The following is a 26,697-nucleotide window of genomic DNA, read 5'->3' as shown; positions in this document are numbered from 1 at the left end:
CCCAAGTTAAAAGCTGTATAAGACAACTTCATTGGAAAGAAAGATGGGAGGTTTAGGAGCTGAGACTGGAAATCTGAAAATCTACCTTCAGACTCAAAACCAGAAGCATAGAAAGAAGGACTAATATCTGTTGCAGAGATTGAAGGTCACAGTAAAATCAAATTCCATAGGCGGTATGCTATATAGACATGGGCTGCAGAGAAAATAACTTTCGTGCTTCTTTACAGTTAGGGATCTATGAGCACATTTTACTAAAGCTTGGAGAATTTGTTTCTGGGTCACCCTGCTTTAAGTGGCATCACCATTTTCATTCATTCACTTAACAAATATCTATTAAGAACTCACTACATGCTAGGTACCATTCTAGAGCCAGACGTTACATCAGTGACCAAAATGAAGATCCCTACCTTGTGGAGAGTACACACAACATACAGTACAAAGGTAATGAGTGCTATGAGGAAAAGCTAAACCTTAAGCAGGTACAAGAGCATCAGAAACATGGGGTGGAGAGCTGGCTGGGGTGGGGAGGCAGGATGCCATTTTACACAGACTGGTCAGGGGAGCCTCTGTGAGAAGATGAGAGTGTGAACCATACAGACACCTGTAGAGACAGCATTCCAAGTAAAGAGAGCTCCTTCTCTGTTTCCTTCAAGATAACGAGGTTTGTTAACACATCTAACAAACAGTGTAGGACAAAAACCCCGATATTTAGAAATGTGACATTTTACCTTGATGAGAGGAATAAACCTAAGTATTCTGAAATATCCTAGTATTACTGTAACCTGAATAAGAACAAAATTGTCTTGTCTCAATTTTACAAAGTATATACAAAAGATATCAATGATTCCAAGGAGCATGATAAAAAAGTCCAAAGTATTCCAATATTCACGAAAATATTTCCTTTTCAAAATTATTATCTATTTGGAAAACAAAGAGAATGTATGTTATTTCATAGCACCTATACAGTGATGGATCTTTGACATTAACAGTTAAATCCTCAACTACAAGTGAGTTACATTCCAAAAGTTGAGTTTTAAGTTATTCATTTAGAATTTCAGAAAAATTATTTTTAATCTCCAACATCAGAAATTATAATTTGATTCAAAATATAATCTATAATGAAGTTGAAGTGCCAAAAACAAGCAGTTAAAAATAGCAGTAAACAGAGTTTTTGCAATACTATTAATAATAAAGTATGAAAACACTGGTGCTGACAAATGATCTTTGAAGCATTTATCCTAAAAAATGGTTCTCATCTTATGACAAGGACCTAACAAACCAAGTTGGGTTTATCCCCTTATTTATTTTTTGCATATGACAAAAATAGATTAAAAATATCTGAATTATTCTTTTTATTGGATACATTTCTATTTTAAACAGTACCTTCAGTGCTGATTGAAATATATATAAAAATACAAAATAGTAGTTTATTGACATAAGTGCTGACACATTTAACTCTCTTGCCATTGGCCATAGATGCACTATCATGGGATAAATGTATATTAATGTTATAACATGTCCTGCATATTCAAATTCTTCTGAAAATACAATGTGATATACAAAAAGCAGAAATTTATTATTTCTGAAAAAAAGAGATCAAATACAATGTTAGATCACTTTAAAAATATAACAATTAAGATCTGAAGTTCAACATTTGTTTTAACAAATCATTAACACTAACTTGAAGAAGAGTACACAAACATAAAATAAATAAGCAAAAACCTAAAGCATACTTTCTATACACAATAATCATAATAGAAAAAGATAAAAAATATAGTTCTTACTAATTTATATCAGGATGGGGAGCATTTTTCAAAATCAAAGATAATAGTACATAGGAAACAAGGCAAAGATTCAGACATCAAAAGCAAGAAACAAATAAATTTAGAGAAAAACATCAGCATCATTTAAAATAAGAACAGGAAAAAATATTTTATTCAGTAATTATAATGTAGTTTTGTTTTTTTCTTTTCAATCCATCCTAAGTAGAGCCCAACAAAAATAGGTTACCTGGATATATGTCAAGACCTTAGGATTTTAATTTCTTATATTTCTCTTCAAACTTAATGGAAAAAAATTCTTTAATCATCAGAATTTGTTATGAAATGTATGTCAATGCCCACTTAAAATTTAGTAGCATTAATATTTCTGGCATTTCTCATGTTGACATCTTTCGTTAGCAGAAAAACCTGTCTTCCTGCTCTAAAAAGTATGTAAGTTCACAACTTATATACTAAAGGGAAAACTTTACACAAGTTCAGTGAAATCTGTATCTTGTGATAGTTTGGTTACAGCTATTGTTGGTAAATTGGTTACAGCTATTATTAAGGCCATGTTGTGTTTTTCCTAGTAATGGACATCAACAGAGCCACCCCTTGGCACAGATGAAATTGAGAGGAAGTTACAGACCATGAGTTTGTTCTTTCTCTCCCCTGATCACTGTTATACCCAGAAGAATACCAGAAGGATGTGAAAGCAGTCCAGTTTGTAATATGACCTTTAGACATGGCAGTTAACCCTTAAAGAGTCCAAATGTGACCATTCTTTTATTCTTCTCCCTACCTACTCTCTAAAAGAGATATCAGCAAAGTTGCCAAAACAGAGTGGGGAAAGAGAAGCAAGAACTCTGCTCCATCACCACTCAATCAATAAGAGTTGACCATACTATTAGTTGATTTTTCTTAATAAGGAAAATCAATGTAATCAATGCTGACAATGTAGAAAAGGTTATATTTTTGTCTATTGCTATTACGGTTTATAATACTTACCCATATAGAATAAGAAGTGCCTTATCTTTATGATATTCCAAAAAAGTTAACATGTTTTTAAACTTCATAAGCCAACTTCTAGCTCTTATGTAAGTTGAAACATCGTAAATACTCATGAATCTAACAGAGAAAAATATACACATATGTTATAATAAAAGTCAAGTGCTGGAGGTACCTGGGTGGCTCAGTTGGTTAAGCACCCAACCGTTGATTTTGGCTCAGGTCATGATCTCATGGTTTGTGAGTTCGAGCCCCATGTGGGGCTCTGGGCTGGCAGTGTAGAACCTGCTTGGTATTCTCTGTCTCCCTCTCTCTCTGCCCCTCCCCTGCTTGTGCTCTCCCTCTCTCTCAAAATAAATAAATAAACTTAAAAATATTTTTTAAATGCACCGTCCTGAGCCTCTGTATCCATCCACCTACCCACTCATGGTCACGGTACAGGAAACTCTTCCTGCCTCTGTTCATTGAACCATGCTTGGCTTGAGGTAGCACATAATTAAAGCTTCTCCAGACCAATTTTTTGGGGTCCAGAATCAAGCCCTCCTTTGTCATGCCTTGCCTAACCCAAGCCTCCCCAAGGCCCTGAAGGCTCTACCCTTTCCAAACTTTAGGAACTGATGTTAGATCTCCCAGATAGGTTACCAGACTTCTGAAATGTTAACTATCACCCAGACAGAATTTCCTATCGTTGTTGCCCCCACAAGCTTTGTCTTAGATCATCCATTAGCTAATTTGTACCAGGACTGTGACCAGATATTGACATATCTCTCAACACCTGAGTTTTTCTCACTAGATTTAACTCCATCAGTGGGGTCAGTTCCTTCAAGACTTGCTCCACCTGAGGAAGCAGCCTAATGACAGGCTCCAGGCTTCCCTACCTACCCTACCCAGTAACTTAGCAAATATGATAGAAAGATGGGATAATCATAACAGTATCTGAAACTACATAAGTTCCATTTATGGCTCCCCTAGTCTCTTATCTAATTACACTTCTTCCAGAATCTCCTAATGTCACCAAAGTTATTAACCTTCAGGGGAAAAAAAGGTAAACAAGTAAAATAAGGGGATGGATAGATAGATGGGTGGACAGATAGATGAGCATAGGTGAGATAAATTGATCAACCTGGACATTTAACTCTCAGCTTTTAAATTTTATTTATCCATATACCCATTTGATTTTGGAAATAACAATTTAAGAAATATTATACTTACTTTCCTTGGATGGGGCAATAGCTTTTGGTTGCACCGATTAATATCCGGGCTGCCTCTACACTGAGGGTTCCATCATTACACTGTTTTTCAAAGCTACTCTAAACATACAATTTTAAATAAATATTACAAAGGACCAAAACATAAATGTAATATACTCTACTTGACCTTTACATAGCCCTCACTATTATTATTACATTCATTATAGAAAAATATACTTTTACCAAAAATCTCCTGTAGCAGGAAATAAATTCCATTCAATTTAAATATTTACTAAATATTCATTTTTTGCAAAGTAATATCCTGGATGTAATAAAAGATACAAAGTTTCCTAGCTTCAGAAACTCAAAATCTACACAACTCAAAGAGTTTTCCTCAGTAATATAAATAGTATCACAGTGTCATCTTTCTACAGCAGGATAGTACAAAGTATTAATTCAAAGGTTAACTAATCATCTCAACCTCTTAAGGAACTACCAGGAGAGAAAAGTGAATTGTGTTCTTTTTTCCCCCTTTTTGCCAGGTTTATTGCAATATAATTGACACATATTGTATAAGTTTAAGGTGCACAATGTAATGATTTGACACACGCATACATATTGCAGAAAATGGTTACCACAATAAGATTAGTTAACACATCCATCCCTCACGTAATTACAACTTGTGTGTGTGTGACTGTGTGTGATGTAAGATCCACTCTCTTAGCAACTTTCAAGTATGTAATACAGAATTGTATAGTCACCATCCTGTATATTAGAGCCCCAAAACTTACTCATGTTAAAACTGAAAGTGTGTACATTTTAACACCTCCTTCATTTCCCCCACCTTCCAGCCCTGGAAACCACCATTTCACTCTGTTTCTATGAGTTTGGCTTTTTTTTTTTTTTTTCCAGATTCCACACACAAGTGAAATCATATACTATTTGTCTTTCTCTGTCTATTTTACATAGCATAATGCCTTCAAGGTCCATTCATATATTCACAAATGGCAGGATTTCCTTCTGTTCTATGATTGAATAATATTCCATTAGATATAGATAAATAGATAATAGATAGATAAACATTCTCTTTATTCATCCATCAATGGATACTTAAGTTGTTTTCATGTCTTGGCTATTGTAAATAATGCTGAAAGAAATTATGAGAGCCCAGAGAGCTCTTTGAAATCCTATTATCATTTCCTTCTGACATATACCCTGAGTGAGGTTGCTGGAATATACAGGAGTTATGAATGGCTAAAATCAAAACTACAGTGAGGTTGCTTATCTTAAAAACAAAGCAAAACAAAACAAAACAAAAAAACAACTCTCAGTTTCATTGATTTTTTTCTGTTGTCTTTCTTGTCCTATTTCATTTATTTCTGCTTAAATATTTATTATTTCCTTCTTCCTACTAACTTTATGAAAATGGGCCCAAAGAACAAATTCTTCTTTTCCTGATGTGTAAAGTTAGGTTATTTGAGATCTTTCTTTTTTCTTAATGTAGGCATCTATCACTACAAATTTCCCTCTTAGAGCTGCTTTTGCTGCATCCTATAAGGTTTGTTATGTTGTGTTTTCATTTTCATTTGTCTCAAGATATTTTCTGATTTCCCTTTTGATTTCTTCTTTGACCCACTGGTTTTTCAGGAATGTGTTATCTAATTTCCATATTTTTGTGAATTTTTCAGTTTTCTTCCTGTTATTGATTTCTAGTTTTATACCATTTATACTATTTTATACCATTGATTTCTAGTTTTATACCAACTTTATAATGATATAAAGGAAATATACTTGACATAATTTCAATCTTCTTAGATTTGGTAAGGCTTGCTTTGTGACCCAACATATGATCTATCCTGGAGAAATTTCCCAAACAAATTTGAGCATGGAAACTTTTTGTTGTTGTTGTTGTTATGCAGTTCCTATCAACATTCTGTGGATCAGAGCAAATGTTTTTTTGGAACTCACTTAGGAAAATGCTGTAGGACCTGATGAGCCATTGTAGGGTTTTAAGCAGGAAGGTGGTATAGTCCTATTTGTCTTTTGGATAAATCCCTGTGATTTGACTGCAGAAAAATTGGAGGTAGAGAGATCAGTTGAAGCTTATTATTCAGGAAAGAGGTTATAATTTCCTAAATTAATAGACACAAGAATGGAAAGGGGCATATTTGACAAATATTTAGAAGGTAAGAATGATAGAGCTTGGAGAGGGAGAAAGAAAGAGGACTGACCTGAGTGATCACATAAGGTAATGAGCCCGTTCCCTGAGACTAGGAATACAAGAGCCAGTTTGAGATGAGTTCAGTGTGGATTTAGGTGCCAGCGATATGTCTAAGAAATGTCTAGCCACAGTTGAACTTATGAGTATAAAGAGATGGTGGTGAGAGTTTGGGAAGGAAGAGTATAGATTTGAGGAACATCTGTGGATAGCATTGAAATGAGCGTAGCTAAGAAAAAAGAAGGAGAGATTATAAGGGAAGAATGATGGACAGAGTTAACTGTTCTGAAGAAAACATTAAACATTAATCATGCTCTGAGGAAAACATTAAAGAGATAAAAAGAAAGAGAGGAGCTCATGAAAGAGACCAAAAAGGAAAGGGGTCACAAAAACAGGGAGGAATGCCACTAGAGGGCACTCTCAGGAAAGCCATTAAAGGACAACATGGAGTGGGCTACTACATGGGATTGTTGGCTTAAAAAAGTAAATGTGGTAGATCATTATAGAAACAGCCCCAATGTATCCATGCCTTCCTGTGTCCATGCCCCTTTGCAACTGACGCTACTGCTTCTCCTAAGAGATGGAGTCCACTTCTTCACTCATTGACTCTGGCTAGCTTTGTGATTTGCTTTAACTAATAGAATGGGAGTAAAAATGATGATATTCAAGTTCCAAAACACAGGATTTAGAGGCCTTGCAGCTTCTCCGCTCACCCTGTTGGCACCCAGAGACCACCATGCTGTGAAGAAGCCCAGTCCACTCTACTGCAAGATAGAAGGCCATATGGAAGACCACCAAAGTGCTCTGAAAGGCAACCAGCATCAACTGCCAAATTGGTGAATGAGGACATTCACAACCCCACTGAACTATGAGATGACCACAGACACATGAGTGCTCCCAGCCAAGATCAATGACAGAATCATCCAGATTGCCAACCCACAACCCACAGAACTGTGAGAAATAATAAATCATTGTTTTAAGCCAGTAAGTTTGGGGGCATTTTGATATACAGCAAAGGCTAGCCAAAACAACAGTCAGTACCAGTTATTTAAAGCCTCCATAACAAAGGCTAAAACATTAGCTTTAGGACTTGGGCGTGAATAGAGTGAGAGAACAGTACAAAAACTGGTATTGGAGGTGGGAGGGAGGAAGCTGTGCTACAAAGAGGCACCACAATGGGCAATACTGTCACCTGAGGACACTGGGAAGGTGGAAAATGTGCCCAAATAACTTATGAATCTGGCTGCTAAGAACATTTCTAGACTTCTAACATTCTAGAAATATTAAAACTATCAACTTTTAAATTTTTTTAATTTTTTTTTTAATTATTTGAGAGAAAGAGAGAGAGAGAGAGAGAGAGAGAGTATGAGCAGAGGAGAGGGGCAGAGGAAGAGAGAAAGAATCTTAAGCTGGCTCGACCCTCAGTGCAGAGCCTGACGCAGGGCTCAATCCCACAACCCTGGGATTGTGACCTGAGCCCAAATCAAGAGTCAGACATTCAACGCACTGAGCTAACCCAGGCACCCCTAAAACTATCAACTTTTAAAGCTATTTATGATAAAGTATGGGAAGAGCTAGGGAAACCAAAGAGAAACAATTCAATCTGCAGCAGAAATTAGCAAAAAGACTCCACGATTTGCCAGGTTGAAAACTAAATTTGTTTCTCATTGCAGTCTTTTCAGCTGGCAAAAGATCTAAAAGTAAAGATCAAATCTAGTGTGCTGACAGTAAAATATGGCCTCAGGTTCCAGATCAAATCAAGATCAAAGACTCTTTGTTAAGACCACTGAAAGACTAAAAGTTGGTACTCAGTCTATCTTCTCAAGCAGACCAAAGGCTTTCTCTGACTCTTATGACATATGGCCTATCTGAAAAGGAATTGTGGAGTGGAGTGGACTATAATCAGATTGATTGAAAATACACAAGTTTTTAAGTAAATTGTACCAGGTTGGACGAAAAGAGACAGAAACTATTCTAAATGAATAGAAACCTCCCAAGTTTCTACTGACAGAAATCAGACTGAGAAGGCCAGTTACAAACATAGATTATTTTCTATGGAAATGTAAAGAATGAGGTGCACTGGTTCCTATGCCCAGTGGGATTTCATAATTGCCATGGACCAGTGATTAATCAGTACTTCCTGTTCTTCCCCTTCTTGAACAGAAGTGTCTGTTGATCAGCACTAAATGGAGAGGGGGTGGGGGACAGATAACGGTGTTTCTTAGTTCATAGGTCTCTAGATCAAGAGGAATAATACTTAAGGAGATACAACTAAGGAACCTCAGCATACCTAGACCAAATGCAGATCATGAGATACTAGACTTTGAATCTAATGCCATAATAAGATGAAGCTTGGTGTAGGGGGTGCAGGGGGGTGTGTCTTAGAAAAGGATGAGTGTATTTTGTTTATAGGAGGCATATGAATATTTGTGGCCAGTGAGCACAGTGTAGTACATTAAATATGGTTATACCCTAATTTTTTTTTCCTTTTCTCCTTTTCTTCTTTTTCTTACAACTATATGAGAAGATGGATGTTAGCTAAACCCATCGTGGTAATCTTTTCACAATATATGTAAATCAAACCATCACAACTCTATGCATTAAACTTATACAGCAATGTATGCCAATTATTACTCAATAAAACTTGGTTGGGGGAAGCGTCCAAGAAAAAACAAACAAAAATATGGTCACAATTCTTTGCATCTCCTACCATTGAGAGTTTGAGTCTATTGCCCCCACCCTTTTAAATTAACATTTATTTACAAGTCTGGTAGTAGGGTACTGACTCTTGGCTGTGGGCCTCAGTTTACTTTTATGCAGCCTCTCATTCTTCAGCTCACATGATAATCTCAGGGCAGTATTCAAAGTAGAAGGTGGAAGCTGTAAATCTTCTCAAAGCCTAGGCTCCAGAACATTCCCAAAGTCACTTCTGACATACTTTTGGTCAAAACAGGTCACAAGAACAGCTCAAATTCAATGAGGTGGGGGGGGGGGAGAGGAGGGATATAGGCACCACCTCTTAATAGGAGGCTCTATCAAAAATTTATGACCATACTCTACTGCTCCTGATAAGAAATTTTCAAACTCTGGGAGTATTTTAAATTAAGTTCAGAAATGTTTAAAAGAAGAAAAAAAGAATTGTTTAAAAGAAGGAAAATATGGTATTAATTTTTTTGCATTAAGGAGAAGTATGTTCTTCAACAGAAAAAAATAAGAGAAGGAATTTATAGATTAAAAGAGACTTAAAGGACTTATCCATTAATTACAATGTGGGAACTGTACTGGAATTCAATTTAAAAATGTGAACTGTGAAAATATACATTGATCATATTAATGAGAGTTGGAAATTTGATCACTGACTCAATGTTTGATGTTATTATTAATTTCTAGGTATAATACTAATATTTTGCTATGTTTTTTAAAAGACTTGAAAACTTAGAGATATGTAATTGAAATATTTACAGATGAAATAATATAATATCTGGGATTTGTTTCAAAATGATACGGAAGGTGGGGTAGTGAATGAGATTGCAGGTGGGGCAAGGTTTGTCATGTTGGTTTTTAAGGCTGGGTCATGGGTACATAAGGATTCATTACACTATTATATCTACTTCTGTATATGTTAGAAATTAGAAATTCTTCATAATAATAAGTTTTAAAATACAAGTAAGAAAGATACACTTGGCTTAACAAATATATGTATATGTTTTTGTGTGCTTGCAATAGTGAATAAAATGTGTCTTATTAGAATATAACCCCAATTTAAAATGTGCAATTTGATAAGTTGATTTAAACTTGATTTTACCTAGTAATCTTCCTTATTTTAAATATAAATAATACATAACACAATAATATATAAATTTAAAAATATAATCTTCCTTATATTAAACCATTGAAAACTTAAATCTTAAATATTTCAAGAGAATTTTTGGCTCACTAGATGTATTTTAATTCATTAAATTTATAAGAGTTAAATAAGCACTTAAGAGAACTTTATATAAAAGAAACTCAAATACATTAAGTTTATAAGAGCAGTTTTAAATATTTGAAGATATTTAGTTAAATAGGTATGTAAATAGCACCAAACATTGTTCAAAGTCCCCTCAAAATTACAAGACGTAGAACAGGATAATAAAATTTGTGACTTGAACTTAAAGCCTAAGACATTTATTGTTATTTTTAACTTCTATAAATCAAACAAATTTTAACAACTAATATGCTATCCAAACTGAAAAAATAGGGGCACATGGGTGGCTCAGTCAGTTAAGCATCTGACTTCTGCTCAGGGCATGACCTCACAGTTCGTGAGTTCGAGCCTCACATTGGGCTCTGTGCTGACAGCTCAGAGCCTGGAGCCTGCCCCGGATTCTGTGTCTCCCTCTTTCTCTCCTCCTCCCCCACTCATGCTTTGTCTCTCTCTGTCTGTCAAAAATGAACAAATGTTTAAAAAAATTTTTTTAACTGAAAAAATATTTTTTCTAGTCACCTGAAAGCCCTGAAAGAGGCATTCTAGTCCCCTGAAAGAGGTAAGAATTGAAAGTATTGCAAGAATTAAAAATAAATAAATAAATAAATAAATAAATAGCGGATTATGTGAACTGTACCAACCATTTGTATTATAGCCACATGCAATCTGGCTTCTTCTATTAAAACTTCTTCTGTTGGTGACTCCTCCGTTTCACTACCACGAGAAACGTGGGAAAACTGAACAGTATCAGACTAAGTTTAAAAACATAAAGAGATAAAGTTAAAAAGAGCTAAAATAAGTAGCTAAAACAAGCACTTCACTTAACCAAGATTCTAATAACTTTAATCAGAATGGTTAAAAGGAAGGGCTATGCATAACTGGGTATGCTCTCCGCATGAGAAATGTTGCTTTTAATTGTGTGCTTTAAAAGTCGTAAATTCAGAGAGATTTGTAAGTCAGATTCTCCCCCAAACCTGTCTTTGCTCGATTGCTCTCTGAAGCAACCTGTGGTTCCTGCTTTTTATAGTAATGTGAGGGCAGGTGGCTCAGCTCCTCAAGTGGTCAGAAACATCAGCTTGGCAGAGGCCATGCACAGTCAACCAGCCATGTAAAAACACCAATTCTCCAATGTTGGCAAACAAAGCTAAATTACCAACACCTTCTCTTTAGAGAGAATTCAAAGAAGTCTTTTCACCCAGATAGCAAAGCTAGTAAATATACCCCCGACTCCTCAGTTTTCTGACATTCCATTAGCAGAATAGAGGTTTTTTTAATATAATAAACTAAAGCAAGAAAGGCAGACCCAGGAGAGAAAGGAGGATTTTTTTTTTTTTTTTTTTTTTTTTTTTTTTTTTTGCCAGGTATCAACTCACAGGAATGGTGTATTCAATCTTTGTTTTTTCTTCTACTAAGGTCCAATTAACATTTGTCAAAATTTTTTCTGTTTTAAATAGCGTTATTGTGTTCTGTATTATCTCCTGAATGTGCTTAATGGCATTCTGCATGGCCATTTGCCTTGGGAGGGAAATAGCACACAAACCTGTGACAAAGAAAAGCAAGGATCTTAATAGAATACAGCAAAGACTCCAAGAGGCAAAATCCTGCAAGATGTAGTGAAATCTCGTTGGTGCAGTCAATCATTCGCATAGCCAAACCAGAGCGCTCAAAGAAAAGCAAGGACCACATTTGGTCCAAAATTTTCCAAAAAATTACCCAACTCTGTTTCTCCTGGTTGTATAACTCAACTTTATCTGACTCAATTGCTAAGGAATGCTTTCTTCATTTCCTTTCATTCCCTTTATCTAGAGACATGACTTGCTACTTCAAGGCACCCAATCAGTATTTCTCGAAGTATAGAAAACTACTTGTGTCATCTACAGAGGAAGGCTGCCTATTAAACTATGCAAATTCCCAGGATCCAACCCATACCTAGAGAATCAATTGGAAATTGCATTTTAACAATTCTCCAACTGATTCTTCTATAAAATTTTAAAAATTTAAAATATTGAGGTCACTGCAACAGAGATCCCTCAAATTTAATATGTATCTGTTTCCTGGCCAGCAGCAAATCCACATGTCTCAAAACTTGTAGCCATTTGTATTTTCTTGAGGTATGGATTTGAAGTTACAGCTATGAGGCTCACTCACTGAAAAGAAGAATTTAATTAGTCAATGAGCTTAACCTGCTCACTTGGAATCCCATCTCAATAAAACTGTTCTCTTTTTGTAACTGCATGTGGAATGTTCCATAAAGAGTCCAAATGAGTTCCAAACGTTTAGTTAACTTTACTGCGTTCTTTATGGGACACTGTATGTAATGACAGTATTTGAAATTTCTGGGATCCCAAAGGTCTGGAGGCATATCCCTCTTGGTTCACTATGGTCCAGAGCAGAGACACATTTGACTGTAGGCTTAAGTTAGAAGTTGTCAGCTTTGGATTCAAAGCTGTATGGCTGAGACCATACAGGAAGAAAATTTTTTTCATTTGCCTAACTACATCCTCCCCATATGATGGAGAAACAAATACTTTCCAGTTGCTCTGGGGAAACATGAGTATATGTGGACCACTTGGTGGCACCAATACATTTGAATGAATTCTCTGTGTTTAAGATGATCCTGGAAGAGTGTGAGGAGGGAATCTGTTAAAGCCTTTGACTAGACAGAAGTAGTTGGTTTGAAACTCTTACCGATAAAACTTGAACTCTGTTAGGTGTTAAATGTGTGCCACGTAGTATTTCTAGAAAGGATGAACATAGATTCTACAAGGAGAAAGTACTTACCATATACTTTTGTTTTATAATGAAAATTCCGAGGTTTAACTACTACAATAAAAAATTTTGTGGGGCACCTGGGAGGCTCATTAAGTTGGTTAAGCACCTGACTCTTGATTTCAGCTCAGGTCATGATCCCACGGTTGTGAGATCGAACCCTGTGTTGGGCTCTGCACGGAGCGTGGAGACTGCTTGACATTCTCTCTCTCCCTTTCTCTCTGCCCCTACCCCTCTCCTGCTTGCACATGTGCACGCTCTCTCTCTCTCTCTGTCTCTCTCTCTCAAAATAAATAAATAAACTTTTAAAAAGTTATAAGGGAAGAAAAAGAGGAGAAAAAAATATTACCATGACAGTAAAACCCCTTGTTGATCTTGCCTTTGAGTATCAGAGTAGGAGGAATCACAAGAAAAGAAGCATGGGAGAAATCCAGATGTGATATCCTAAGCAAAGAGAATGGAGTGGGTCTGGATCCCTGAGAGTCAAAAATAAATTGTTGAGAAGGGAGGTGTGAGAAAGCCTTCAAAGATCAAATTAACTTCGGTCACACTCCAGCGTAGGCTTTTGCTGACCAAGCATACATTTCCACTGAGAACAAGAACAGATCCATAACTAGGGGAAAAGAAGAGCTACCAGAAACCTGCCCCACTTAATTAGCCCAGTTCACATATTGGAGCCCTTGGCTTTGAAGGGGGCTGTCACAGGAAGTTCTGCTGTAGTGCTGGCGGGGTGCAGTTTTAGAAATGGGCAAGACTGCAAAAAGACACAAGCAAAGAGGTAATGTCTCTCATGGGCAGGATAGGGAAAATTCACCAGGCTATTTCCCTGTTTAGAAGAACCCTCCTTCAACATCGTCCTTCCACTGACCTCTCATTAGTTCCATGCTTTCCAAGATACCTTCTGATGACTAGTTTTGTTTATCAAGGAAATTGGTATTTAGAGGTGAATACCCTGAATAATGATCACAATTATTTCAGACATAGAAAGAAATCATCCTCTTTATAAATTAACTAATTGATTTTCTGCTTTATCCACATGCTCCTGTGAGTGCTGTATATCTCCAGCAGTCTGATCAATTTTAGATACCCTGAAAGGATCATCCTCTGCACCAGCTTAGCTGAGGATCAGGCCATGGGATATTGAGAGATACTAAGGCCCTATTCGAAGACTTTGTGTAATCCCATCCAGCCTTCTCCCTCCCCACTTGACTGTACTGCCACCAACTATCTTATCCTAGATTTCTCTATTGACTACGTGTCGATTTGTGATTTTATCAAATTTATGCACTTTATTATCAATGGCCTCAAATGTTTTCTGGAAATAAGCAACTGTGGCAGAGCCTGCTGACTATCCCCCAATATCCATTTTCTTTTCTTTTTTTACAATCTTAAAACCTTTTTTTTCCCTTTACATTTATCAAGCCATGAATTCATAGGGAATGGGTTCCAACAGCTCAGGCTCCTTTCCATTGGTTCTCAGAAAGTGTGCTTCTTTGGGTGGGGCAGGCTGGCTCTTCAGTTGAACCCAAGTACCCTTCTCTTTGGCTTTCTTCTTCTTCTGATCATTTTCTTTCACACACTTCAGGAAGCTATCTCGGCTCTTTAAGTGCTTAATATGTTCAATATGTATATTCATTCTTTTGGCAAGAATCTTGCCCTTAAACTTCTTTGTTTACAACAATGCCAATAGGATGCTGGGTAACATTATAGACTCTTCCAGTTTTTCTATGGTAACACTTGTGGGGTATTCCTTTTCAAACAGTCTCCATTCCCTTGATATCTACAATATCACCTTTCTTGTAGATTTGCAAAGGAACTACTCCATGTTTTCTAAAAGGCCTAGAGAACATATAGAGGGTACCTCTCCTCTTTCCCTTTGTGTTGGTCATTTTGGCAAATTACTGGAAGATGGTGGTTCCAGGCAAAGGACTCCCAATATTCATTTTCCCCTTCTTCCTTTGCCATAGAATCTCCAAGTCTTGGCTGAGCACATGGCCAGCCATGGCTCCACCATTATCCCTACATTATCCCAGGTAGGGATAATATTTTATAGCTTCTCTTACCCATGTGTGACCATGTGACTAAATTCTGACCAATGGAATGTGAGTGCTGATGATATATACAATTTCTAGGCTATGCCCTTAAAAGGAAGCTGCTTACTCTCCATTTCCACCCATCTCCCCATTTTCTCTCTCTAGTTGGCTGGATTGAATATATAGTGGTTATGAGTCAGCTTCTACCCTCAGACAAGAGCAACATTCCAGAGAGGAGCAACAACAAAATACAAGGATCCTGGATCTATGGACAACCCCGTGAAGTAGAACCATCCCACTCTTTTGGACATTTTGATGGAGAGGAAAAGAAAGTTCCCTATCTTGATTAAGCCACTGTGAATGTGGTTTCTGTTAAACTGACTAAACCAATATTCCAATTAATGCAGCATCTGTAAATAATGAATGAATGAAAATGAATGATTTCATAATCAATTCCTTGAGCTCCTTAAGAAATGTCCCCATGACTCCCAACAACAATGTGTTTGCATTATTCTCTCCAGTTAATTAATGAAAGATAAATATACTTTACCTAATGTCCTGGCTGAATGAGTCATCATGTATGAATTTATTCCCATAGTCATTAGTGATATTACCTGTACATACAATAAAAACTAAAAAACAAAACATACAAATAGTTAGAGCCAAGAAAAACAAATGAATAAGTTCTCCAAAGGGAATCATTATTCAATTAACCACCAACAAAATTCTATCTTAATCCACATTTAAAATCTTGCTTCTGATAGATAGGGCAAAGGGTTGTTTTGTGGACAGTGCTTGAATATAATATACTGGAGCAGAAATTAGTTTTCAATGTGCATGAGAAAAGATTTTGTGATTTCTGGAAAGGATAAGAATACTGGTCAAAGAGCTCTCCACTGTTGCTGCTTTCAGCAGCAGCCACGCAAAGCCAGGAGGATGGTAGGCATCACAGACACGGCCATGGAGTCTGCAGGGTTGGGGAGCCACCAGCCGATGGTGAGTAGCAGTGGTAACTGTGGAGACAAGGGAAAGTGTGTCTGCCACCAGCATTTACTATGGCTGCTCAGGAGGCTCGGAGCCTACAGGAGCTGTGGTGGGGTCTGGAGAGACACTTCACAGAAGCAGAAACACAACCACATTTGCTGGTCTTGCCTCTACCACTTTAATTAGCCATGTAATTTGGGGTCAGTAGACTTAACCACTCTGAGCCTCAGTGTCCTTCACTAAAAAATGGAGTCAATAGCAGTATGTTCTCTGGAGAGTGTTTCCCAAACTTGACTGATAACAGCACTGTAAGTGCTTCTTTTTTTTTTTTTTTAATTTTTTTTTTCAACTTTTATTTTTTGGGGACAGAGAGAGACAGAGCATGAACGGGGGAGGGGCAGAGAGAGAGGGAGACACAGAATCAGAAACAGGCTCCAGGCTCTGAGCCATCAGCCCAGAGCCTGACGCGGGGCTCGAACTCACGGACCGCGAGATCGTGACCTGGCTGAAGTCGGACGCTTAACCGACTGCGCCACCCAGGGGCCCCACTGAAAGTGCTTCTAAAAGATACTGCCTTCCAGGTTTCTTCCCTGCAGATTCTGATTGTGTAGGTCTGGGGTGGTGCTAAAGGGATCCATGTAACATCCGACAGATTTGAAAAACACTGTAAGTGATACTCAAATGCTAGTTAGCATTTCATTGACTTGGTTTTAGGCGAATTCCTTGCACAAAAGAAAATTGAAGGAGCTCAGACGTTGGTTATGATACTTTTCCTTTGGGGCATGAAAGGACCCAAAGTCTGCAAAATCACAGGTTTGTTTGAACTCCAAATTAATTCCCAGATGATGGCCATAGATATAAAGTACAAATTCTCAGGAAAGATGGTGAGGAATATAGTAGTCCATTTTGAAAAAGCACTTCTTCTGGGAGTTAGGGCACCTGAGTTCTTTCCCTAACGTGCTATTCTCTTTGTTCTAATTTCTCTACATGCAAGATGGAGAGGGTGATAACTGATCCTCCAAAGAAGATATTCTAAAAATATTGTCTTCTGGAACAGGGGGGAAATGACAAAGAAGAGAAAATCCTGAGCTGGAAATTAGCCAATATCAAGAAACTCTCTATATTTATCTGCAGATTAAAGTTCGTTGGGAGGTGGGCAGATGTTCTTAATTCACATTATTCAGAAGCAACCCTCCCAGAAGCAGGGTTGGAATTCATCTGACTGGGAGGTGGGGGAGGGGGGTGTCCCAGGGATTTCTAGCAACTTCTCCAGCTAACTCACACAGTACTGTTACAAATAACAAGGGGCCCTAACACTGTCAGCAGATGTACTGGAGTCTTTGGATCCTCCCTGGATTCTCAGTACCACAGATACTGCCACTACCAGATTGGCTTTGAGGGAGAGTTAGTAACATTTATTGAGCATTTGCTAAGTGGCAGACACTTTACTAAGTATCATCTCAATCCTCAACTGGAAATTGAGGTTCCACAAATCTAGAGAACTTGCCCAAGGTCACCCAGCCTGTGACGAGGGGGCCAGGATTCAACCCCAAGTCCATCTGATTTCCACATCCTACACCATTACTTCACTGTTGGTCCCTTTCAGACTATCAACATAAACAAACTTTCCTCTGAAAGTTCCTTTCTTCTTAAAAGAATGCATTTTTCAAATCTAATTTTAAAAATGGTTAACCTCGGGGCACCTGGGTGGCTCAGTCGGTTGAGCGTCCGACTTCGGCTCAGGCCATGATCTTGCAGTTCGTGAGTTTGAGCCCTGCGTTGGGCTCTGTGCTGACAGCTCAGAGCCTGGAGCCTGCTTCCAGATTCTGTGTCTCCCTCTCTCTCTGTCCCTTCCCTACTCATGCTCTGTCTCTCTCTGTCTCTCAAAAATGAATAAACGTTAAAAAAAAAAATTTTTTAATTAGGTTAACCTAAGGAGAAGGGAGAAAAGATGGTGGAGGAAGAGGACCCTAGGCTTGTCTCACCCCACGAACATAACTAGGTAACTATCAAATCATTCTAAGACTCCAGAAATCAACCTAAAGACTGACAGAATGAACTCCATAACTAAAACTCTGGAGAGAAGAAGCCACATTGAGGAAGGTAGGAAGTACGGAGATGTGGTTTGGAGGAGAAATGGATCACAAGTGCTGTGGAGGGGAGGGAGCCCTGGTCACAGACAAAGGAGAGAGAGAGAGAGAAAGAGAGAGAGAGAGGAGCACACAGGGGAATGCACAAGGAAAACACTTCCCCAAAACCATTGGCTGGGAAAACATAAGGGGCTACTTTTTGTGAGTTCTTGCAATCAGTGGGGCTTGAAGAATGGAGTTTGAAAGATCAGTGGCCTTGACTGGGATTGTGCCCTGAAGATGTTGCCCTACTCCCAGAGAGAAGGCAGGCAAACTAACTGGGGCAGATGATGCAGAAACAGTGATCTGAAAAATGCCTGGAGCAGACAGTGGGGAAATTATTCACTCTTCTCAGTGTGCTTCCCTGAGAGGCAGATATCACGGAGATGCCTCTCTGAGGACAAAGGAGCTGGTTGGAACCATTTCCCTTCCCTGCCCCTCATCTTAAACACAGAGCCACCTGCAGGAAGCAAAGTAGCACCCACAGAGCTGCCTAACTGCTTACACCAAGTCCCACACCTGTGCATTCTGGTGGGACTGCCCTTCTTGATCAAGCTTGCCTCAGTGCCAGCTTAGCCAGCCCCTTCCCCAGAAGACCAGCAGAAACCCCTGCCCACACCATGTCTCCTGATCAGAGAGTTCTACAGGGCTTCGGTTCTACTGGAAGCAGTATCAGGTATTATTTAACAAGCAAACCAGAGCACATGTAGTTAAAACTCACCACACTCTGACCAAGGACCAAAGAGTGGCCACTGCAGGCAAGGAGAGCCTCTGCAGACAGCTGACCCGAAGGATAGAGCAGCCAAAACACAACAGCAGAGCTCACGCAACATGCACCACAGACACCCCGGGAAGTGACAGGCCCTGGACACTATATGACCTCTTCTTCATAAAGCCATTACTCTCAGGAGCAAGAAACTGGCTTTTCTAACACAGAGAAGAAGACAGTGAATTAAAACAGATATAAGTAACATGCCTGATCGAGAATTTATAGCAACAATCATAAGTATACCCTTATGAGAAAAGAATGGAAAGACTTCAGAGAGACCCTTACCACAGAGACAAAAGAGTTAAAAAAGAAACTGTCAGAAATGAAAAATTTAATAACTGAGATTGGAAACAGGCTTGATGCAATGAACACGAAGCTGGAAGAAGTAGAGAAACAAATAAGTGATAAAGAAGACAAAATAATGGAACGCAAGGAAGCTGAACAGAAGAGAGAAAATAGGTAAAATAGGTGATGGGGATTAAGGAGTGCACTTGTGATGAGCCCTGGGAATTGTATGGAAGCATTGAATCACTAAATTGTACGCCTGAAACTAATATTACACAGTATGTTAACTAACTGGAATTTAAACTAAAAAAATTTGTAAATGGTTAACTTTATTATTGAGTACTATGACAAGTGCTACAAAATAAACAAAATGAATAAATATTATGAGATGATTTTTCCTACCATTTGTGGTGATTCTATTTTTTGATCAGCCAGATTATGAATTTCAGGAGCCAAGAGTAAACTAAAAACTCCTTTAATTCCAGACCATGCTATAACAATTCCCCATCTCCAGTTATAGTCATAATTTACACGCATCAGAAGAGGGCTCACTAACACAATAGTAAGCAACCTGTGGAGAGAAAAACATTTTTTTTTAAGTCACACCTTATGTATTAATGTTATTCATGGTTGACACTACTAAAAACTAAATTTCATAGAAATTTTTTTCAGGAAAGAGAAAATAATTCAGTTTATTGATAAATTGTTCAACTTTTCTGGGATGAACCAAATCTACTGTCTAAGTTTTTCATATAATACTCAAGTCTCAAAAAACTGCTGGAAGTTTTAATATACTATTTGGATTTGGGTAGTGTATTTCTGAGAGAAATTTCTTCAAATAACGTTGACAAGCTCATCTATTCCCTGGAAGACCATGACTAGATCAGAAATGAGGCCAAGAGGACACACAGATGATGGCCGAAAAGTAATTATTATTGTAGGCAGATTAATAAACTTAGCTTAATCAAATTTTTCTTGAGCTTCCATGAGAATCATAAATTAAATGTCACATAAATAATTTCAATCGGTGCCTATTTCTCTACAGATCATTTTTCTTTTCTTTTTTTTTTTTTAATTTGAGAATAGTTGACCCACTATCAACATAGTGATCCAAAAACTCTATTCTTATGCTATGCTCACCACAAGTGTCTACTAATAATTTTTCTATAAGACTCTGTATCAAAAATGTAGAATCTATCTTTAGGGGATCTTCACCAAAAGAATATCAGTACTATCCCTCAAATGATATTTCAGCAGAAATAAAACTGACATGTTCTTAGACTCAAAAAATATATTGTGTATCAGTTACTCAGCTGGGAATTTCACAAGACAGTTTAGAGAATTCCTATCACTGAGAAACAGAAAATCTGCTATTACCATCTATAATGTATATAATGAATTTGGGTAAATCCCTCGGTTCCATTCAAGCTTTTTGCAAAGCAATTCTTACCAAACTTTTCAGCCTTACTAAATGATCTTTCTCTGAAATACCATTAAGTCCAGCCAAAATGGAACAACTCATATCACTGCCTGATACCAAAACCAGAAAGGCAGTGTCGCAAAGGCTCTGGAGTCAATCTACCAGGGTTCAAATTTAAGCTTCTTTCACTAACCATGTAAACTTAAGTTCTTTAACCTCTCTAAGCCTCAATTTCATCCTGTAAAGTGGAGATAATAAATAATAATAATTGTACTTGCCTCAAAGGATTATTGTGAAGTTTCAATTACATGGGGCAACATTCATAGGGCTTAGAATGATATTTCGAATGTGGTCAGCACTCAAAACATGTTAGCAATAATTATGTCTTATGTAATTATGTAAGGGGCCTTAGTTTGGCACATCCTCTAAAATGTTTTTCTCAACAAGTCTCTTATGGAAAGCTGACCCATACGTTGAGGTCCCCTTAGGTTGACTCCTTCCATTAAAGCCTTTCCTCTGGGGAGGTGAAACCATAAGTTCCCACAAGATCTCTAGTACTCCCTAGCCACTTGACTTTGGGCAAGGTACTTGGCCTTTGTTGGCCAGTTTCTTCATCTATAAAATTCTCATTTCCTAGTGTTTATGAAATGAAATGAGATGCCAGATGTGCAGCTGAGTCAAACAAAGGTTCAAAAAGCCATTTATCTTTCTTCATTTTCTGTGACCAATCTCAACTTGCACATAAGCCTCCATGGTAGAAAGAAACAAATTGCATACACATCCTTCCGTGTGAGAGTGACTGAGTGGCGTGCAGTGACCTCAGAGTCAGCAAAAGCAAGGTCCCATGAGAACATCTTATAAAGTAAGCTCGTTGGCCAGGTCTGTCCTGAGTGGGAATGACAATGTTTTCAGAGACACTGTCATGAATTCTTATTGAAGACATGACCATCACGAGTGGGCAATGGTGTTCGAGAGAAAATGTGCTACTGGGGGTCAAGTTTAAACCCCAATTCTGCACTTCAAGATGGGCAACTCTAGGCAACTTTTTAACCTCCCTGGGCTTCATCTGTGCAATGATGCAATAACACCTACTTCATAAGGTTGTATTAGTATTAATGGCATAATGTACATGGTAAGGGCTTAACAAATGGCTTTATCATAGCTATAGGTGATAATAAATGAGGATGAAAGTCAACAAAAATGTTAGGAGCCATTAATAAGGTCCAGTGTTGTTCAACCATTAACAAACATGTTGAAATGGCTTCCTGGATCTCATCTCCAGAGATGCAATTCAGTACATTGAGATGGCCCATGAATTTTCATCTCTATAAAGTTCATGAGTTGTGCTGATACCACAGCCCCTTCTCATTTTCCAGATGGGACCTGGAAAAGTAAACAGACTTCCCCCAATCGCATAGCAAGTTATTGTCTGGGCCTTGACAACAACATGGGTTTTCTGACTCCACATCCAAAGAGTTCTTGTTGCCCTCACCAGTGGGCAATTCTTATTCTGGGCTGAAGAACCTAAGTCCAGTAAGCAAACTTTAAAATATAATTCCTACCTTACAAAATTCACTGTTGTAAATAAAATGAACATGAAAACCATACTGTGAAATCCCAAATACTTGTTTTGTCCACATCCAATTACAATGCCAAAGAAAGTATATATTAAATGTTGGTATACAGTTGAAAACATTATTAGGAACCTAGGATGAATGGAAAATAAATCATGTTTTAAGCCATGTGTTTTAAAGATAGTTGCCTTTGCACATAAAAGCATGTATCACATTCTATGATTCTTATCTTAGCAGAGGTCCTTGCCTCCATCACTGTTGCAGTCAACATTTAAAAGTATTTTGTTGGAATTAAAATACACCTAGCTCCATATTCTCCAATACCCTCATCACACCAATGCCCATGGGCTGCCTCTCATAGGAGAATAGTAAAAGCAAGGCATAATATTAAGAATCTCCACCCCCTGTTCCGGTTGGTGATGGGGCAGTTTTGCCAAGATTAGCCGGCATCATATCAAACTGTTGGGGCTGCCGCAGCTGAACCCAGAACCACCTGGTTAACCTTGACTTTTCGATAGCTGACTGGATCACTTCAGTGCCCTCTGCAGGATTTCTCCCTTCATGATTTTCTTGAAAGTCTCTTACCTTGAAAGTCTCTCCAGTCTGCTTTCCCATCTACTGAATTCCTAAAAATCTTGTAAGGCTAATTCGAATCCTGTGTTCTTCATCCTAAGCACTCTCATTGGAAGTGATCCTCCTTTGAATTCCTACAGTGCCAATTCTCTATACCACCATAGTTCAGAAGCAGACAAGTGACTTAGAATCCCCCTTATTGCTTCCCAAACAGCCACACACCTAGCCCCGCTCCCCAAGATTCTTACTGAGCAGACCAGAACACAGTGGTTAAGGCACAGGCCTGTTCTGGTTCCGTGCGGTAACATGTCTGCATCCAAGCCAGGTTTGACTTCTACAGGCAGATGTCAAGTTCCACTTGCTCTTGGGCCTCCCTCCATTGGGACTTTCCCTTTCAGCTAACTAGGCAAGTGGGTCTGTTCACAAACCAGTCTCCCTCGAGGTGGGTCTCAAGATCTACACTCGGAAAGAAGCATTAGGAAGCCTCATTTGGGCTGCAGATGGAAACCATGTTCTCTAACACTGCATTTCCCCAATTAAGTAGATGGTCTGATTCTCTCATTCCCAGCTCTTGATTCATCAGATTTAGAACTCAGAGAAAGGAAGGGTATGAGGGGGACCTCTAACCCCAAAGCTTAGTTTTCTGAAATTCAGAAATGATGGAATAACTAGAAAACTTGTTCAAATGTCTCCATAGAACCTAAAAAACTGCCTTACATATAGTAGGATCCCAATAAATATATAAAATTATTCATGCTTACTAGCTTCTTACAGAAACATGCCCACCACTTAACAATGAGTGCATTCTGAGAAGGGACTCAGTTACAAAGCCTCAAACCTAAGATACAATGTCCAGGTTACGGTAAACATTAAGAAAAGATTGGTTTAATAGGTTCAATAATAAACAATTAAATGAATCATAATGAGTAATTTATAATGACACTGACAGTATGACTGAGCTCAGGAAAATGTCCAAATTCAGACAAAAAGTGTATGTTCTGTGAACTATTTATTCCCAAGCTTCTGGATTCTAAAGACCAGTTAAGTGTCATTCACCTAACACAAAATTAGAAGAGTTACAGGTGCCAATTTTTTTTTTTTTTTTTTTTTTTTTTTTTTTGCCAAGTGAAGTTATTTTTCTAAAAAAAAGTACCATTTTCTATCACTGGGATTTCATAAAAGAATGAACATTTAAACACCAAAAATGTAGGCAAGCCATAATTTCAGAACAATGGATAGTCCTCTACATTTAAAAAAACAAAAGAGAGAGAGAATCTGGGGCACCTGGGTGGCTCAGTCGGTTGAGCATCTGACTGGCTCAGGTCATGATCTCACAGTTTGTGGGTTCGAGTCCCACATCGGGCTCTGTGCTGACAGCCCAGAGGCTGGAGCTTGCTGCAGATTCTGTGTCTCCCTCTCTCTCTGCCCCTCCCCTGCTCACACACTCTCTCTCAAAAATAAATAGATATTTTAAAAAATTTTTAAAGTTTTTTAAAGAATCTTCATGGGAAACTCAAAATTATGGCTTATTTTTCTTATTTTAACATTTGCTTTCATTCGATCCACACTAGGCTATGACTTGGTGTGAAATAACTCTGAAACAATCCTGTAATTTAGCATAGTCTCTCAGAGACAGACTAATTCATTTATCTGAGAAGACAAGCAAATGGTTTTTCCCTCCATCCAGAGATGTTCATATGACACCTTGCATTACCAAATGTAAAAGGCAAGTAAGAGTTTTGCTAGTGTTGCATCTTTCTGCTACTTTTCTTTCCCAGCTCTTCCCATATTAGGATGCTGTCTTTCATGTACCTTATGAAGGAAACAAAGGAATGCAGTCTTTTTTAAACTTCCCACAATCCAAAGTAAATTTTTTTTTTTTATCAAAGAGTTATGTATAAAATGACCACAGCTTCTGAGCCACGGATACGTTATTCATAAAAAGAATATCAATCGATGGGAATGCAAGCTGGTGAAGCCACTCTGGAAAATAGTATGGAGGTTCCTCAAAAAAATAAAAATAGAACTACCCTACAACCCAGCAGTTGCACTACTAGGTATTTATCCAAGGGATACAGGTGTGCTGTTTCAAAGGGACACATGAACCCCAATGTTTATAGTAGCACTATTGACAACAGCCAAAGTATGGAAAGAGCCCAAATGCCCATCGATGGATGAATGGATAAAGAAGATGTGGTATACACACACACACACACACACACACACAATGGAGTATTACTCGGCAATCAAAAAGAATGAAATCTTGCCATTTGCAACTACATGGATGGAACTAGAGGGAATTATGCTAAGTGAAATTAGTCAGTCAGAGAAAGACAAGTATCATATGACTTCACTCATATAAGGGCTTTAAGAGACAAAACAGATGAAAATAAGGGAAGGGAAATAAAAATTATATAAAAACAAGGAGGGGGACAAAGCATAAGAGACTCATAAATATGGAGAACAAACAGAAGGTTACTGGAGGAGGTGTGGGAGGGGGGATGGGCTAAATGGGTCAGGCGCATTAAGGAATCTACTCCTGAAATCATTGTTGCACTATATGCTAACTAATTTGGATGTAAATTTTAAAAAATAAAAATTTTTTAAAAATCTCAGATATAATGTTTGTCTATTTCTCCTTTAAAATTTGCCAATTTTTGCTTCATGCCGTTTGTAGTCTTTTTTGTTAAACGTGTCGATGTCAACAATTGTTGGTACCTTAAGTTCTTTCAAATATAACTGGTAATGAATTTAAAAAGAAAAAGGTGAAAAAAGTTATGAAATGTGTCCAAGAAGGCAGAACCACTTAAGCACTAAACTTCTAAGATATCTATACCAAGTATACAATAGGAGACTTACTTAGTAATTGTTAACTCAATCCTCGGTTTAAAGCTTAAGGAATCTAAATTCAGTCCTACAGTGACTAACGCAATCATTCCTGACATTCCCAAAAATTCCACTGGAGAGAAAAAAGTGAACAAAATTAGTTGCATTCAAATCTGCACAAGGAGGTACTTTATCTTGAGAAGAATTGGTGAGAAACTGAAGAGTCCTATTTCTTGGAAAATTGCCTCAAGGGATTGGCCTAATCCTGTAGATTAGGGGTCAGCAAACTTTTTTGTAAAGGACCATATAGTAAATATTTAGTCTTTGTGGACCACATGGTCTCTGTTGCAACTACTCAGTTCAGCGGCTGTAGTGCAGAAGCAGCCATAGATAATATGTAAATGAATGGATGCCTGATAAATAATAGACAGAAATTTGAAGCACTTTGGAGCAAGGCAGACCTGACTGCTCTGAGAATGTGACCTCCTTTTCCTCTATTAGCACCCCTGCATCTGTAAAATGGGTTTAAGAGAATAATGCCTCATAGAGTTGTTGTGAGGATTAAATTAAATAACATGAAAATTGCTTGGCACCTCTTTAAATAAAAAAAAGTATATATATATGATAGTCACTATTATTATGCCATTGTTTTTATACATCCGCTTTACTGCTTAGTAAATTAATACTGTTTATTTGAAGAGGATTTTATTATTCCTTTGGTGTATCTAATCACTTCAGTCCACTTTAGATTTCTTTTTTTTTTTAACGTTTATTTTTGAGAGAGAGAGAGAGAGAGAGAGAGAGAGAAAATGAGCGAGGGAGGGGCCCAGAGAGACGGAGACACAGAATCTGAAGCAGGCTCCAGGCTCTGAGCTGTCAGCACAGAGCCCGATACAGGCTCAAACCCATGAACCACCAGATCATGACCTGAGTCGAAGTCGGATGCTCAACCGACTGAACCACCCAGGCGCCCCAGATTTCTTTTTACCTTCTTATCTAACTGATATAATATGAATAACAAATGACAGTAAAACCAGTAGTGCTCAGAAGTGTGCTGAAAGGGAAATTGTCTCTCAAAATCTTAGTTCCCCTGTCCCATAATTAGTATTACTGTATTTTGTTTTATTTTATTTTTAAAAGTTTATTTATTTATTTTGAGAGTGAGAGAGAGAGCATGAGCAGGGGAGGGGCA

The 26,697-nt window shown here is 37.9% G+C and overlaps 1 protein-coding gene and 1 pseudogene across 3 annotated transcripts in view; both read right to left on the bottom strand.

The window, feature by feature from the left end:
• The window catches only part of SLC9C2 (solute carrier family 9 member C2 (putative)), a 93,190-nt gene that overhangs the window by 36,458 nt on the left and 30,035 nt on the right, over positions 1 to 26,697 (bottom strand). For all 3 annotated transcript variants that reach the window (XM_045452886.1, XM_045452885.1, XM_045452887.1), the window contains 10 exons: positions 25,539 to 25,638; positions 22,095 to 22,238; positions 19,515 to 19,683; positions 15,496 to 15,577; positions 11,517 to 11,683; positions 10,785 to 10,895; positions 3,981 to 4,078; positions 2,769 to 2,888; positions 1,384 to 1,582; positions 729 to 917 (listed from right to left, as the gene is read on the bottom strand). In XM_045452886.1, the coding sequence (XP_045308842.1) occupies positions 729 to 917; positions 1,384 to 1,582; positions 2,769 to 2,888; positions 3,981 to 4,078; positions 10,785 to 10,895; positions 11,517 to 11,683; positions 15,496 to 15,577; positions 19,515 to 19,683; positions 22,095 to 22,238; positions 25,539 to 25,638 (1,379 nt within the window). The remainder of the gene's footprint in view (positions 1 to 728; positions 918 to 1,383; positions 1,583 to 2,768; positions 2,889 to 3,980; positions 4,079 to 10,784; positions 10,896 to 11,516; positions 11,684 to 15,495; positions 15,578 to 19,514; positions 19,684 to 22,094; positions 22,239 to 25,538; positions 25,639 to 26,697) is intronic.
• Positions 14,330 to 16,230, bottom strand: LOC123585081 (annotated as a pseudogene).

The sequence above is a fragment of the Leopardus geoffroyi genome, chromosome C3 (assembly GCF_018350155.1).
Source record: "Leopardus geoffroyi isolate Oge1 chromosome C3, O.geoffroyi_Oge1_pat1.0, whole genome shotgun sequence".
Taxonomy (NCBI): domain Eukaryota; kingdom Metazoa; phylum Chordata; class Mammalia; order Carnivora; family Felidae; genus Leopardus; species Leopardus geoffroyi.
This window is presented reverse-complemented; position numbering and strand designations above follow the sequence as displayed.